This window comes from Carcharhinus amblyrhynchos, chromosome 1 (genome assembly GCF_965287045.1).
Source record: "Carcharhinus amblyrhynchos chromosome 1, sCarAmb.v2.hapA, whole genome shotgun sequence".
Classification (NCBI taxonomy): domain Eukaryota; kingdom Metazoa; phylum Chordata; class Chondrichthyes; order Carcharhiniformes; family Carcharhinidae; genus Carcharhinus; species Carcharhinus amblyrhynchos.
This window is the reverse complement of record NC_137324.1, coordinates 80,530,016-80,547,928: the sequence shown is the minus strand read 5'-3', so window position 1 is coordinate 80,547,928 and position 17,913 is coordinate 80,530,016. Positions and strand designations below refer to the sequence as shown.

General features: G+C 39.7%; 1 protein-coding gene across 4 annotated transcripts in view; it reads left to right on the top strand.

Annotated features, from left to right (window-relative positions):
- dcun1d4 (DCN1, defective in cullin neddylation 1, domain containing 4 (S. cerevisiae)) overlaps positions 1–17,913 on the top strand; it is an 80,617-nt gene that overhangs the window by 18,125 nt on the left and 44,579 nt on the right. For all 4 annotated transcript variants that reach the window (XM_080187711.1, XM_080187695.1, XM_080187704.1 and 1 more), the window contains exons 2-3: positions 2,816–2,886; positions 14,766–14,805. In XM_080187711.1, the coding sequence (XP_080043837.1) occupies positions 2,816–2,886; positions 14,766–14,805 (111 nt within the window). The remainder of the gene's footprint in view (positions 1–2,815; positions 2,887–14,765; positions 14,806–17,913) is intronic.

The following is a 17,913-nucleotide window of genomic DNA, read 5'->3' as shown; positions in this document are numbered from 1 at the left end:
TATTACGGCTTTTATGATGTCAGCAAGAGGTGATAGTACTGTTCTCCTAAGTCAGAGTAAGGGTGGCACAGTGGTTAGCACTGTTGCCTCACATCACCCAGACCTGGGTTCGATTCCCGGCTTGCAGAGTCTGCATAACTGTGTCTGTGTGGGTTTCCTCCATGTACTCCGGTTTCCTCCCACAGCATGAAGGACGTGCTAGTTAGGTGCATTGGCCATTGAGTTCTCCCTCAGTGTACCTGAAGAGGCGGCAGAATGTGGTGACTAGGGGAGTTTCATAGTAACTTAATTGCACTGTTAATGTAAAACTACTTGTGACTGATAAACTTTACTTTAAGAATGTGGGTTCAAGTCCAACCCCAAAAACTTAGCACAGTGCAGAAATGAAGTGTTACTCTATCAGAAGCTTCCTTTCATATGAAATGTTTTGCCAAGGCCAAGAAAGTGCTCTGTTTTGATATCAAAGATCCCATGGCGCAATTTTGAATAGGAACAAGGACTCCAGGAAGCCCGCTTCCTCCTACAGTGCTGGTTAGGCCATGCTAAATTGACCCTCCGTTGCCCAAGCAGGTCCTGGAGTGTGGCGGCTAGGGATTTTCACAGTAACTTCATTGCAGTGTAAATGTAAGCCTACTTGTGACACTAATAAATAAGTGCTAAACTTTTTGCTATCCTTGCCCATCTTCATCCTTCAACCAATCAAACTAAATAAATCCCTGGGACCTGATGAGGTGTATCCAGGAGGGAGGCTAGGGAAGAAATTGTGGGTCCCTAGCCGAGATATTTTGAATCATCGATAGTCATGGTTGAGGTACCTGAAGATTGGCAAATGTTGGGCCTTTGTTTAAAAGGGGCTGCAGGGAAATGTCAGGGAACTACAGGCCAGTGAGCCTCACATCTGTGGTGGGTAAATTGTTGGAAGGTATTTTGAGAGGCAGGATCTACAGGCATTTAGAGACACAAGGACTGCTTAGAGACAGTCAGCATGGCTTTGAGTGGAAAATAATGTCTCGAGTATAATTGAGTGTTTTGAAGGGGTAAACAAGAAGATAGATGAAGGCAGAGAAGTTGATGGTGTCTTCATGGACTTTAGCAAGGCCTTTGACAAGATACCACATGGTAGGTTGTTGCGTAAGGTTAAATCTCGCGGAATCTGGGTGAGGTATCTAAATGAATGCAAAAATTGGTTTCTTGACAGAAGCCAGAAGGTGATTGTAGAGAGTTGTTTTCAAACTGGAGGCCTGTGACCAGCGGTGTGCCTCAGGGATCATTGCTAGGTCCACTGTTGTTTGTCATTTATGTTAATGATTTTGATGAGAGTATAGGAGGCATGGTTAATAAGTTTGCAGATGACACCAAGATTGGTGGCATAGTGGACAGTGAAGAAAGTTATCTCTAATTGCAACAGATCTTGCTGAATAGGGCCAGTGGGCTGACGAATGGCAGATGAAGTTTAATGTAGACAAATGCGAGGTGATGTATTTTGGTGGATTGAACCAGGGCAGGACTTGCTCAGTTAATAGGACGTAGGGGAGAGTTGCAGAACAAAGATCTAGGAGTACGCGTTCATAGCTCCTTGAAAGTGGAGTCCCGGGTGGACAGAGTGGCGAAGAAGGCATTCGGCATGCTTGGTTTCATCGGTCAGAACATTGAAAACAGGAGTTAGGACGTCTTGTTGAAGTTGTACAAGACATTGGTAGGGCCATACTTGGAATACTGTGTGCAGTTCTGGTCACCCAATTATAGAAAGGATATTATTAAACTAGGAGTGTAGAAAAGATTTACTAGGATGCTACTGGGACTTGATGGACTGAGATAAGGAGAGGCTGGATAAATGACATTTTTTCTCTGGCGTGTAGAGGACTGAAGGGTGATCTTAAAAGAGGTCTGTAAAATTAATGAGGGGCACAGATCAGTTAGATAGTCAATATCTTTTCCCAAAGGTAGGGGAGTCTAAAATTAGAGGGCATAGGCTTAACGGGAGAGATCAAACGTGTCCAGAGGGGCAATTTTTTCACACAAGGGTGGTGAATGTCTAGAACAAGCTGGTGGTGGTGGTATTTTGCCTCTTAAGCATTTAGATAGTTACATGGGTACGATGGGCATAGAGGGATATGGGCCAAATGTGGGCAATTGGGTTTAGCTTAGGGCAGCGTGGACAAGATGAGCCGACGGGCCTGTTTCCATGCTATAAATCTCTATGGCTCTGACTTTATAACGGTATGGAAAAACATATTATCTGGTTTTTATCACATCAATGTTTGTTGAATCTTGCTGTGTGAAAATTGGCTAGTGTTTTCCCTAGATTAGAGTGGTGACTATGGAAACAAGACAGCTTCAATTAAAAAGTGAAGAATTCAAAAGATTTGAAGCTAGTTTGTATGAGTGAATTGTTCTCTTCCTGGAGTCAAACCATTCTAACCCAGTTGAGCTGGAATTTATCAGACAATAATGGAAACAAGGAAGATCAGCATAGTTTTGTGATTTGAGTTCGACAATTCATTCAACAACTATTTGTGTTATTTAACTAAATGTAACATAGTCCATTCTTAACATTGAATACTTTATTAGTCTCCTTTGTTTGAATAAAACTGTTTGATTTGAGCTACTGAATACATTGATTCATTTAATAGGAATAATAATAGATGGGGAGATTTAAGTTTTCAATCCCAATTGTTAATAGAAAGTGGATTTACATAGTATGTCTTGCATTATAAAACTGAAGGAATGTAGAAACTTTGACACCTGTTATTTCCAGAGTTAATTTATCTCTTGTCTTCCAATGTTAACGTGAAACTTTTTTCCTTTCTCCTAGATTTTCCACTAACTTCTCACCTGTCTACACTGGCTAATATTCACAAGATTTACCACACCTTGAACAAACTGGTAACTTCATTTTTTTTTTATTAATACTCAATAATTAGGTGCAAAATATTTATTAACTGGCTGGATAACAACAAGTTTCAAAAACACCACCTTAACTACAAATGACAACAACCAAGTTGTAAAGTTTTATATCACTATGAATATATCATTGAAAGTATGGTGTTAGTGTAATGTTTAAAGATCAACCAACACGGACAGGAAAAAATACATTGAATACCAAACTTTGAGAACCACAAATGGGGAATGAGCTGACCAAATATAGAACTTCAATAGAATGTCCTCTGATGTGCACAAGTGTCAAGGACATTGGGAAAGCATACGCACTGGCAATGTAAACTGTGGGTATTATTCTACTGACTGTGACAAGAAAGAGCTATTTTGGGGAATGGGTGGATATATCCTTTGAATTATCAAGACAGTGAAGAAAGAAAGGAAGTGTAAGGCTTTGTAGCCAGAGGATTGAGCATAAATCTTAAGCAATTCCGTCTATACGAACTTGGAGCAGGTCACCTGGCCCTTTTGAGCTGGCTCTGCCATTTTTGAGAGAAAACATTTCTTCTCGTCTCTTGTTTTAAATGGGCAACTCTTTGTTTTGAAACAGTGACTCCTAGGTTCTTCTACAACAGGAAACATCCATTCCACATCCATAGAACCATAGAACACTACAGCACAGAAACAGGCCTTTTGGACCTTCTTGTCTGTGCCAAACCATTTTTCTGCCTGGTCCCACTGACCTGCACCTGGACCATATCCCTCCACACCCCTCTCATCCACGTAATTCCCTAAAAGTGGTGTCACAGGTAGATAGGGTCATAGAGTGCTTTTGGAACACTGGCCTTTATAAATCAAAGTATTGAATATAGGAGTTGGAATGTTATGGTGAGGTTGTTATAAGATATTAGTGAGGCTGAGTTTAGAGTAGAGCATTGTGTGCAGTTTTGGTCACCTAATTACAGGAAGGATATTAGTAAGGTTGAAAGAGTGCAGAGAAGGTTTACAAGGATGCTGCCAAGACTTGAGAAACTGAGTTACAGAGAAAGGTTGAATAAGTTAGGACTTTATTCCCTGGAGTGTAGAAGAATGAGGGGAGATTTGATAGAGGTGTATAAAATTATGATGGGTATGGATAGAGTGAATGCAAGCAGGCTTTTTCCACTGAGGCTAGGTGAGAAAGTTTTCCATAAATGTTAAAAGTGAGCCCGCATTCACCACTTCATCTGGCAGCTCATTCCACACTCCCACCACTCTGTGTGAAGAAGCCCCCCCAAAATTCCCTTTTAAACTTTCCCCTTCACTCAACCCATGTTCTCTAGTTTTTTTTCTCACCTAGCCTTAGTGGAAAAAGCTTGCTTGCATTCACTCTATCCATTCCCATCATAATTTTATACACCTCTATCAAATCTCCCCTCATTCTTCTACGCTCCAGGGAATAAAGTCCTAACTTATTCAACCTTTCTCTGTAACTTAGTTTCTCAAGTCTTGGCAGCATCCTTGTAAACCTTCTCTGCACTCTTTCAACCTTACTAATATCCTTTCTGTAATTAGGTGACCAAAACTGCACACAATGCTCTACTCTAAATTCGGCCTTACTAATATCTTATAACAACCTCACCGTAACGTTCCAACTCCTATATTCAGTACTTTGATTTATAAAGGCCAGTGTTCCAAAAGCACTCTTTATGACCCTATCTACCTGTGACACCACTTTTAGGGAATTACGTATCTGACTCCCAGATCCCCCTGTTCTACTGCACTCTTCAGTGTTCTACCATTTACCTTGTATGTTCTACCTTGGTTTGTCCTTCCAAAGTGCAATACCTCACACTTGTCTGTATTAAACTCCATTTGCCATTTTCAGCCCATTTTTCTAGCTGGCCCAAATCCCTCTGCAAACTCTGAAAACCTTCCTCACTGTCCACTACTCCTCCAATCTTTGTATCATCAGCAAATTTGCTGATCCAAATTTACCACATCATCATCCAGATCATTGATATAGATGACAAACAACAATAGACCCAGCACTCATCCCTGTGGCACATCACTAGTCACAGGCCTCCACTCAGAAGCAATCCTCCACTACCACTTGCTGGTAGTGGAGGATTGCTGTCAAAACCCCTCAGGATCTTATGTCTCAATCATGTCATTTTGTACTCTTCTAAACTCCAGTGAATACAAGCACCAACTTTTCCCCATTCCTGGTATTGGTCAAGTAAACCTTCTGTGATCTGCTTCTAATGCATTTACATCCTTACTTAAATTAGAAGACCAATACTATACACAGTATTCCAGATGTAGTCTCATCAGTGTCCTGTACAACTAAAGCATAACCCCTCTACTTTGGTGTTCAGTTCCCCACATAATAAATGATAACATTTCATTAACTTAATTATTTGCTGTACCTGTATGCTAGTCTTTCATGATTCATGTATGAGGACACCCTGATCCCATTGAATCTCAGAGCTCTGCAATTTCTCACCGTTTAGGTAATATGCTCTTTTATTCTTCCTGCCAGAATTGATAGTTTCACATTTGCCCACATTATATTTCATATGCTAGATCTGTGCCCACTTACATAACATTCATGCCCCTTTGTAGCCTCTTCATCACTTGCTTTTCTACCTATCTTTTTATCATTGGTAAATTTAGCAATCACATCTTCAAACCCTTCATCCAAGTCTTACAAATTTGTAAAAAGGCTATCCTTGCTCATCTGATTTTTCTAATCTGTGTAGATTAAAACCACTCATGTTTACCTCACCATACCTTTCTGACAAGCTCCCATCATCTTTTCCTTTTTGCTCTATCCTCCATGTAGTTACAATTCAGGAGTCTGTACATCAATCCTGCAAGTGACTTCTTGCCTTTAACATTTTTAACCTCGATCCACACGGCTTCTACATCCTGGTTTCCTAAACTTATGTCATCCATCTCTATTGTGCTAATACTGTTGTTAATTAGCAAAGCCACTCCTCCACCTTTTACTACCTTCCTTTTGTTCCTAAGGGGAATGTACCCTTCAATATTCAGGCCCCAATCCATGTCATACTGCAGCCATGTCTCTGTAATGGCTTTCGTATTGTATTTATGTACTTTTGTACTTGTCTACATCTATGTACTAAATGCTTGTTTAATGCAATTGAAGTACCATGTCTCATCAGAAAGGTATTGGAGTGCATGCAATAAAGGACAGCTAAATTGATAGCTAAGCTTAGACATATTGACTGAAGGGGAGAGGCTACAAAAGCTGGCAATCTCCTGGAGTCAGGGCTCAGGAGTGAGGTTACAGAAATATTCAACATCCTGAAGGTTGGAACAGGCAAGCATTAATAAGGTTAACATGGTCATATGTTCTATAATGAGAAAATTTAGCTAAGAAGTGGAATGGTGAAAAGATTGATTCCATTTAACTCCATTATCCAAATGGAGGTGAATGTATGGAATGGAAACAAAGGCTCATAATAAGCAGCAAATTCCAGGATAAATACCTGGAGGAGAAAAGGAAGGGGTGTATGAGTTTTATCATCAAAAATATTATTTCCTGTGTAGTGATATTCCAAATGGCTTGTTTTGCTTTAGTTTTGTTTATGGGATGTAGCCATTACTTGCAAAACCAATTTTGTTGTCAATCCTTAATTGCCCTCAATGGTAGTCAACTGCTGCCTTGAACTATTGCAGTCCATGTGGTGTAGGTACTCCTACAGTGTTTATAGGGACCCCCAATTTTGTCTCTGGGATCACAAGAAATCTGATGCATTAAAACTAGGAAAAAGTATGGGAAGCACTGCTCTTGGCAGTGGTTTCACTGACTTTTTGTAATTCGTAATTGTATTTTTATTTATTTTGAATTGTCATTTGTACATTTAATTCCAGCTGATAAATTTTGTTTATACATGGTTGAGGTGCTGGTGCTAATATGTCAGTATTGTGTATATTTTTGTTAAACTTCATTCTTTTTCCCTCATCCTGCCATCAGCCTGAATTATTTGGGATCTTCAACAGACCGTATTGTTAGTTTGTTGCTTGTCATAAGATTGCATCGAACAAAGAGCACCATTACCATTTCTGAAGCAAATTGCACAGTTTTTGTTTTTATTCTAATTCAATCCAATCAAGTCCAATTCAGAGTCTCAACAAGTTGAGACATTCCCATTCCAAGCTGACAAGACCGGGCTGACGCCTCCTGTCTTGGGCTTGATCCACATGATCCAAGCTGACTGGAGTAGGCATAGCTCCTCCAAGGCTTGATCTCATTTACATCTTAGCCAAAAGGCTGAGATGCCGCTTTTCAAAATAGCTTCAAATGAAGCTAAAGTGTAATCTAATGACTTCAACCAAGCACAGCATGTCGATACTACACTTGATCTTGGCCAAAAGGCTGAGAAGATTAAGCCTGGATAATTCCTGTAGTAGGTAAATTAGATGACTCATTTGCCCCTCTCACTCACACACTATCCTGCATTGAGAGTCACAAAGGGAGATGCAGAAGGACTGAAATAGTAAGTGAATCCAGTACAAGAAGGCCAAATCTGAAAATTAGAATTGGGTCATTTAAAAATGAATTTGAAAAGCATGTTTCCAAACTCAAAGTGAAAACCTGAAACTCTTTTTTTTCCAGAAGGCTAAGGATGCTGGATCAATTGAGATTTTAAGACTGGGATTGATAGCATTTTGTTAGACAAGAGTATCAAGGGATATGGTGCAAGGACGCAAAAAATGGGGGCAAAACGAGCCTGCATTACTGCATCACTATGATCATGGCTGATCTTAGGCCTCAACTCCACTTTGCTGCTTGTTCTCTACCTACCTTGATTCCCTGAAAGACCAAAAATCTGTCTGTACCAGCTTTAAAGATCTTTATCCTGAGAGTGTACCCCCATGTTTTAGATGCCCTGACCAAAGGAGGCGATCTCTCAGGGTCTACCCCATCAGCCCTTCAGAATCTTGTAATTTTCTGAGATTACCGCTAATAGATCCAGTTTGCTCATCTTGTTTGTCTCTTGTTTGGGGATCATGAATTGGATTCAATTAGAGTTTGTTTTTTTTTGAGCAAACAAGGAGATGGTTTCAGGTTCGCCTGGTCCACTCTGAACAATGGCTTTGTAACTTTAAGAATGGAGTAAAAATGAAAGAAAACGTACTCTTGCAACAGCTCTCCTAGCCATAAAGGTCAACAATGCTTCTTGGCCTTTTGGCTAAGATTAAGCCCAAGGTAGTGTGCAGTGCCTTTCCTTGTCAGCTTGGATCTTAGAGATCATAAATTAGATTTAGTTTGAATGTGAATCGTTTTTTGGAGCAAGCAAGGAAATGGATTAAGGGCTTGCTCTATTCACTCTGCACATTGGCTTTGTAACTTTAAGAAAGGAATAAATATCTTTTTAAAACTTCAGTCCCCTTGCAATAAAAACTTAATGCCAACATGCCATTGGCCTTCCTAAATGTTTGCTGGACCTGTACACAAACTGTTTGCGGTCCTTGTGCGAGCACACTAAGTCTCTTTGAACATTAACACTCGAGGTTTCTTACCTTTTTTTCAAAACATAATCAGCTTTTCTATTCTTTTGACCAAAGTGTAAACAAAGGCAGCTAAATGGAATTGAGGTGTAGTGCGGCACTGATCTGATTGAATAATGGTGTTGCTGAATGGCATTTTTCCTGTTTCCCATGTTCCTTTAAGATTATATTTAAATTACTTTTCTTTGTTCCCCAATCATGACTTGGTGGGTATTTCATACTTTTTGGGAAGGTCATTCTGCAGCAAAAGACAAAATACTTTACTTTTCATCTTTTTCATTTAAGTACAGTGGTAGAATCTTCCACAGGGAAGAACCTGGTAAAATGTTTTCATTTTGTAAATGTGTAGTCTGTAGGTTTTGACCAATCCTATCTGAACCTGCCATCCTTGATTACTTTTACCAATGAAGGTCTTGAGCTCTTAGGTTCCCGGTGTTGACCCCCTGGGTGATTTGTCCAATCCAGTATCTGTGGAATCAGCAGACTTGTTTTTCCTCTTTTATAATTTTGGGTTGATGCAGTAAAGTGAAAGTGCCATCTCACTCCATGACCTACTAGTGCACACTCCAGGATCTCTACCTCATCTTGTGTTTTTTTTTTGCTCATTCATGGGGGTTGTGAGCATTACTGGCAAGGCTAGCCTTTATTGCTGTTGAGAAAGTGGTTGGTGAGCTGCTGCCTTGAACTATTGTAATCCTTGTGGTGTAGGTGCACAACAGTGTTGTCAGAAAGCAAGTTCTAGAATTTTGATCCAGCAACAGTGATGGAATGCTGATATACTTGTAATTCAAGATGGTGTGTAACTTGCAGGTGGTGATGTTTCCATGCGCCTTCTGTCCTTGTTATTCTGGATGGTAGAGATTGCAGATTTGGAAGATAGTATCAAAGGACCCTTGGCGAGCTATCGCACTGCATCTTGAGGATAACACATTTGGTACTCCTTGTGAAGGGAGTGAATTTTTAAGGTGATCAATCCTTCAGGCTTTTTTTTTAGGTCCTGAATGGTATTGAGCTTCTTGTTATTCCATTACACTGCTGACGAATGGCTTTATATATGGTGGACAGGTTTTGGGCCATCAGAATTGAGTTACTTGGTATAGAATTTCCAACTTCTAACCTGCTTTTGTAGCCATGGTGGCTGATCTGGCTAAGTTTCTGGTCAGTCTCTCAGAATGTTAATGATGGGGTATTGGTGATTTATAATATTAGGGGGAGGTACTGGCTTCGTGGTATTAGAATAGAATCCAGAGACCCAGGATAATCCTCTAGGGACCTGAGTTTGAATGTCACCACAGCAGATGGTGAAATTTAAATTCAGTAAAAATCTGCAATTAAAAGTCCAATGATGAACATTAAACCATTGTCGATTGTTGTTTTAAAAAAAAATCCATCTGATTCACTAATGTCCTTTAGGGAAGGAAATCTGCTATCCTCACCCGGTCTGGCCTCCGTATGGTTCCAGATCCACAGCAATGTGGTTGACTCTTAAATGCCCTCTGAGATGGAGAGCAATTAGGGATATGCAATAAACGCTGAGTCCAGCCAATGATGTCCACATCCTGGAAAATTGATTTTTTTTAAAGTGTGGCAGGTGGTTTGGGTTCTTCCTTGTGGGAGATGGTCATTGCCTGGCACTTAAATGACAATTTGCATTCACACCTCACACTAATTCAAGCCTGAATGTTGTCCAGGTCTTGCTGCAATGAAGCGCAACTGCTTTGTATTGCTTTATTATCTAAGGAGTTGCGAATGATGCTGAACACTGCAATGATCAGTGAACATTCCTGCTTCTGACCTTTATGATGGATCAAGGTAATTGAAGCAGCTAAAAATGGTTGAATCCAGGATGCTGCTTTGAGGTTCTCTAGTTACAATACTCTGGGAGTCACATGGTTGAACTACAGCAACCACAACTGTTTTCCTTTGTTGTAGGTAGATTGCAGCCAATGGAGAATTTTTCCAATGATTTCCATTGACCTCAACTTGCCTAGACCTCTTTTGATGCCACACTTGATCAAATACTGCCTTGTATACAAACGTACAAATTAGAAACAGAAGTAGGCCATTCGGCCTCTTGAGCCTGCTCCACCATTCATTAAAATTATGGCTGATCTGGATGTAACTTCCTACCCCGATTATCTTTAACCCCTTTTGTGAATCATCATGAGCCTACTAGCTCTGTCTTACAAATATTCAAAGACTCTGCTTCCAATGCTGTTTTAAAGAAGGGAGTTTCAGAGACTCCTGACAGTGACGGTGTTTCTCCACATCTCTTGTCTTAAATGAGCAACCCCTTATCTGGCAAGAAGGATCATCGTCCTCCACATCCACTTGTTAATAACCCTGTGGATTTTAAAGTTTTTGACCAAGTCGCCTTTTACTCATCTGAACTTGAGTGGATATAAAGCTAACCTCTTTCCTCATGAGACAACCCAACCATGCCTGGTATTGGTCTAGTGTTAAAGCCCAGACCAGAAAACTAATATTTTATGCAGTTAGCCTGGACCTCCATGAATGAAACTTATTTCCTAGCAGATTCCAGTCCCCAACTTCAGAGAAGGGAAAAGAGAGACACTGCTCTCTCCCAACTCCAAAACATAGAAACATAGAACGTTACAGCACAGTACAGGCCCTTCGGCCCTCAACGTTGTGCCGAGCTATGTCCAGTCCCAAGATCAAGCTATCCCCTCCCTATAATTCTGGAGTGCTCCATGTGCCTATCCAATAACTGCTTGAAAGTTCCTGAAGTGTCCGACTCCACTATCATAGTGGTGCTCAGGTGAGACTGGAAATTCCCGCCCGATATCAATGGAGATTTCCAGTGTCGGGCCCATGCCCATGCCGATTCCATGACAGGCAAGGAGGTAGAGTTCCAGCCAGCATCATCAAAAGCAGCATCTAAGCTTGAAAATTTCCTGTAAGCCCAGCTTCACATAACCATACCTGCCAATCACAACTAAGCCCCACACTACTAAATCCCAGGGGAAAACAGAACAGCATTAGTTCAGATTAAAACCCAACATTCTAGTCATTAGAAGCAATTATGCTATTGGAGTAACAATGCAGGATGCTGGTAGAGAGAGAGGCTCCCTGAGTGCATAAAATTGCTACAACAGATCCTGCACAAGAACGTGGCTCAATACATACTTTAAAGACACAGTATCGGTACCCTAGTAAACCTTCTCAACTGCTTGCATTGCATTTACATGTTTCCTTTAAATAAGGAAACCGATACTGCAGAAGTAAGAGTAGGCCACCAGGTCCTTCAGATGGGATCTCACCAATGCTGTGTACAGCTGAAATATAACTTTCCTACTTTTGTAATCATTTCCCCTCACAATAAGTGATAACATTCTATTAGCTTTCCTAATTACTTGCTGCACCTGACTGTCAGCTTTTTGTGATTCATGCACTGACATCCAGATCACTCTGCACATCAGATCTTTGCCATCTCTCACCATCTAGATAATAAGCTTAATTTTTATTCATACTGTCAAAATTGACAATTTCACATTTGCCAGAGATTTTCACTCCCTTAATGTATATGTCCCTTTGTAGCCTCCTTAATTCCTCTTCAAAATTTACTTTCCTGCCTATCTTTTTGTCATCAACAAATTTAGCAAACATATCTTCAATCCTTCATCCAAGTCATTTATATAAATTATAAAGAGTTGAGGCCTCAACACTGATGTCTGTGGCATACCACTCATTATATCCTGCCAACTAGAAAAAGACCCACTTATGCCTACTGTTCTGTTAGCTAGCCAATCGTCTTTCCATGTCAATATGTTACCTCCCTATACTGAGAGTTTTTATTTTCCACAGTAACTTTTGTTGTGGTAGCTCCTTGAATGGCAGAGCAGACTTGATGGGCCGAATGGCCTACTTCTGATCCTGTGCCTTATGGACTAGCTGATTGAGATTTTAAAATTCTGCCTGGCTTGGTGAAGTTGACAGTCAATCTCCTTTGTTTCATCTTAAATTCTAGGTTTGATGTTTGTGGTGCAGGAGCTGAACTGAGATGATCCCCTCAGATTTTCTGTCTGTATCATTTGCAGCTAACTGCTTGAATGAATATGCATTTTTTTCTTGGCCTGTGGCATATACTGCAGTTGGATGGAAACAAATTTTAAAAAAGTGACCGTGTCTTGTCATGTGACCCAGCAGAGACTGCAGTAATTGTACTGGATATGCTGGGAAATTGCAAATTTACAATTGTCTGATGTGCAGTTTATTAACTTTTTTTTCCAACAAGCTGCTAATTGGCTTTAAAAATCTATATTAATAGTAAGCGCTACACCAACCTAACTGTGGAAGGTGCTTTTTGGGCATTAACTTCACGTTAGATAAGTGGCAGAAAGCTTTGTCATTGAAATTCTTTACAGGCTGAAGTAAGGTAGAATAGAGAAGCAGTTTGCAGGAATTGTGTCGACAACTATATAGGTGAATTACCTTAGCAATGTTTTTTCTAGAGCGTAAATTATTTCCGAAAGACACTGGCTCATATGCACTCCAATTCTACGGCACTGACAGCCTGTGGTAACCCTTAAATGTGGTTTATTGCTGCCTGAAGTTTGGGTTACGTAGTATTGCGTTGTGAATTTGTTAAATTTGGCTTGTTATGCAAATTGAACACATTTCACATCACAAAATTTACTCCCCTCATTTTTTTAAAATTTTTCTTTGAAAATTGTGTTTTCCTTGTAGCTCTCAATAACTCCATAGTGTAATTGGGTAAAATATTTCACAGACAGTAGGACTAGGGGGCACAGCCTCAAGATAAAAGGGGGGCGGTTTAGAACGGAGTTGAGGAGGAACTTCTTCACTCAAAGGGTGGTGAATCTCTGGAATTCTCTGCCCGTTGAAGTGGTGGAGGCTGCCTCGCTAAATATTTTTAAGACGCGGGTTGATGGGTTTTTGATAAGAGAGGGGATTGAGGGTTATGGGGAGAAAGCGGGAAAGTGGAACTGAGCGACAGATCAGCCATGATCTTATTGAATGGCGGGGCAGGCTTGAAGGGCTAGATGGCCTACTTCTGCTCCTATTTCTTATGTTCTTATGTAGATGACTAACTAGTTCTTTGAAAAATGAATACAACAGCATAATTTGGAATCCTTTATTAGATTGTGACACAAATAACTTAATTCTTGTGATAATTTATGACTTCCTTACTTGCAGCAATCTGTATGCTTAATCACATTTATCTGCATGTTGCACTGCACACTCTTGAAACCGGGCGAAGTAACCTAAATATGTATTTACAATTTAAAATAATTAACAAGCAGCAAGCTTTTAACAGCTTGAATGATGTTTTTACATTCACAAATTTTGCCAGTTGATTCCTACAATACTTTTAAATACAGTATATTACTAGATTGAGTGCAGTTTGTTTGTATAGCTTCGTGTTGTCAGGGCAGCATATTGAATAAATTGTAACACAAGGGTTCAGGAACAATCTGATGTTTACAAACCTGCAGCTGTTAGTTCATTACAATCACTATTTTAAACTGATGCTGGCAAATTCCACACATTTGTAAAGATTTAAACAGTTAATTTATTAGAGTGATCGAAATAGTTATTAGTACCACACCATGTAGCCACTAAAAAGTGAATGGCATGCAACCTTATTAACAAAGAAAATCTTATAAATAAAATAGCTCTGACGAAGGGTCATCCAGACTTGGAACTATTCTATTCTCTCTCCACAGATGCTGTCAGACCTGCTGAAATTTTCCTCTTTCTGTTTTTGTTGTGTTAATAAAGTGACAGCTGACTGAAAACCAGCATTTGCTCTGAAAGTCTGCCTGGAGACCTAGTTAGTGAAATATCAAATGGACTATGCTTGACAATCCTGCCAAAAGCCAATTTTTCTAGTTGAAAGATTTTCATGGATTTTGAAGTTTGGCATCTGTTTAATTTTCCTAATCCTGGCTAGATATCAACTTCTAGGTATCAAGCTTTTTCCCAGGGTGGAAGAGTGAATTACTAGAGGGCATAGGTTTAAGGTGCGAGGGGCAAGGTTTAAAGGAGATGTACGAGGCAGATTTTTTGAGGGTGGCAGTGCCTAGAGCTCGTTTTTGAAGCAGATGTTGGTCTTTACTATCTTTCCAGATTCCTGCGTGAATTAATAGCTGCCAATTCACATTTTAAAAGTAGTTTTTAAAAATTTGAATTGTTCCATTTGCCCTGAGACAAAATGGCAATTTACTGAGTTGAGCGGGACCTTCCTCAGCAAAATTGTTTTGGAACCTATGCTTTAGGTTAAAATTAACTGTACCCCACAAATATTGTTTGCATGGTAGATTGTATTCCAGAGTGCATTGCTGTTAATCTGAACAGATTTGCATAATTTTCTTTCCTTATTGCAGAATTTGACAGAAGACGTTGGCCAAGACGACCAGCAGTCAGGTATGTGATTTTTCTTCCCTTTTTAAATCAGTGGGAAAGCATGGTTTTCCTAGCACCCAGACAGATGCTTGAACTCGCTTGAGTGGATTAACAGCTATAAATCGCTGTCATTGAATTGGATAGTCCCAATGATAAAAAGGAAATAACCATGGATGCTGAAAATTTGAGTTCTAACAGTATCTGGAGAGAGAAACAGAGTTAATGTTTCAAGTCCATATGACTCTTTGTCAGAACTGAACAGTCATATGGACTTGAAACATTAACTCTGTTACCTTCTCCACAAATGCTGCCAAACCGGTTCAGATTTCCCAGCCTTTTCTGTTTTTATTAATTCCAATGATTAATGCTTCTGAAAATTTGTGGGGTATCCTCATTGCTCACACAAATGTAGAAATATTTATCTATTTAACCTGATCTACATCTTGCCATGATTGACAAAATGCAGTTTGACAAAAACCAATTTAGAATGCTGGAAAGTAACGTACAGTTTGAGTGAAGATCTAGTTGCCAGATTAGATGAAGCAAAATTAGTGCATGTATATGATTGCCTTGAAACATTTTTATCGGCAACTGGAAGTGTGCAATTATAGCTTCTATCAATGTTTAATTTTCAAAGAGGATTGAGGTTGGGGAGAGGGGCTGATGGCTGCTTTTAAAGAAATGCCACCCCTGCAGTTTGCATAGACATAGTTGAATTATGGAACTACCTTAGCACCTGCAGACCTTGTTTCATTTGTTTGTTCAACCCACCAGAGTGTGATCATAAGTACAGTGATGTTTGAAAAGGTAGCTATGTTCCTTCGTTGACATCAGGTACCATGATTTTGGGTGAAAGGGACCTTCTGCTGATTGTTAGCTACTGTGCACCCCCCCCCTTAGTTGAACATCACAAAGGGAAACAAGTGCGTAGAATGCCATCTCTGAGCAGGCAAGCATCAGAATGAATATTGAGTGGGCTCCAAGTAGAAAACCGAGAGTAACAATTATGGGTAGCTACTCATTTGACATAAGGTGGTATATGTTCCACTGCAATCAATGCTAGGACCACTGTTCACAATTTACCCCAAAGATTTAGACTTGGAAAGTTTATTTCGATCTCAAATTTGTGGATGATGCCAAATTGGGGAGTTAATATTGAGGAAGAATGTTGCAAAATACTAGACGGCATTAATAAACTTGCAGAATGGGCATTCATTTGGCAAATTAATTATGGTAGGAAAAAGTAGGCAAAGCAACATACTGAATAATGAGACTCAGTTGACTGCAGAACCAAGGAGCATAAGAGTGCACTAATTTCAAAAATGGTGATGCAGATTAATCGGGCTAGCTTACTAGCACTGGTGTTCATTTCCAGAGCGATTGTTGAACTTGTGTAGAACCTTGGTAAGATCACATGGAAAACAGGTGACAGTTTTTGTCTCCATGCAGTACAACGGACATAGAGGCAGTGGAGAAGGTGGGGGAAGAAAGATTCACAAAGTTGATGAAATCTGAAATATAATTGCCAGAAGAGGATGTACAGGCTGGGATTCTTTTTGAGAGAAAAAAGGCTGAGGGGTGATCTGCTTGATCTTTAAGATTATGAAAAGGCTTCATAGGGTAGACATAGAGAAAACGTTTTCACTTTGGGGAATTCAAAACTAGAGATCATAAATTTGGCCATCAATAAATGAGATTAGGAATACAGGAGAAACTTTCTATATGAAGTGTGGTAAAAATGAAACAGCCACAAAGAATGGTTATGGCACATGGCATTGATGTTTTTAAGGGGAGGCAATTGCATGAGGGGGAAAGGAATAGGGGGATAGATATGTTGTTCAGAATTCCAATGGCTTTGTCAGCTGTAGATCAACATGTTTGTATCGAATTGAGTGTTGAGCCTATTAAGATTTCTGAGGCTTTGAACCCTGTTCTTACCAGCATCATTAATGGAGTACATTTTTTCTTATGTACTTGCCTGCATTAAATGTTATCTACCACTGTTTGACATGGCATTCAACTTGTTTTGTCATTTGCGTCTCTTTGATTTCCCTCTTCAAGTTTGGTTTCAGCTGTAATTTGATCACTTTGCATTGAGTTTCTGAATACAAGATATTGATGTAAATTAGAAACAGCAGTCAGATCTGAATATTGATTCTTGGGGTCACCTTGCTCAGTACTTCCTACCCAATTCTTCCACCCTTTGACTGAGTCTTACCAATCCAACTGGAATTTGTCATTTTCAATTGCTGTTAATTTCCCATTCACAATCGCATTCCTTAGCTTTCGCATCTTTTGGCTTAAGGTTTTAAATGTAAGAAGCATATTATTCTAGCCCTCTGTTTGAGATCCTCCAATAATAGATTAACCCACGCAACCTACCTGCATCATGTTCAACCTTTCCTCATAGGAAATCTCCCTCATTCTAGGAATCAGTCGAGTGAACCTTCTTTTAGCTGCTTCTTATACAAATGTCCTCCTTTTAAATAAGGAGACCAAAACTATACACAGTATCCTAAATGCGGCCTCAAAGTCCTGGCTCTAGCAAAACATCTCTGACAAAACCATCTCATTCCGTTTCCCTCGCAGAAATGACACATTCCATTTGCCATCCTACTCACTGAACCTGCACACTAACATTTCCTGATTCATGTACCAGGAGGCCCAGATTCCCCTCTACCTCAAGAATTTTGCAATCTCTCTCCATTTAGGTAATATGCTGCTTTTTTTATTCTTCCTTCTAAAATATTAAAGTTCACATTTTTCCCACATCATACTTCATGTGCCAAATTTTTGTCCACTTGCTTTACCTGTATACATTTGCTGACTCTTTACTTCCTATATACAACTTACTTTCCTCCCTATCCTAGTGTCGTCAAATTTAGCAATTAAATGTTTGATCCCATCAAATTGTTAACATCAGTTATATATAGTTGAGGTTGCAGCACTGAACTCTCTCGTACTCTTGTTGTATCTTGCCAACCCAAAAATGATACCTCCTGTGTTTTTGGTTGGCTGACCAATTCTCTTCATGCTGAGATGTTATCCTCGACACCATGAGCTCTTTTATTTTGTGTAGGAACCTTGTGATGTGATATCTTGTCAGATACTTTCTGGAAATATAAGTAC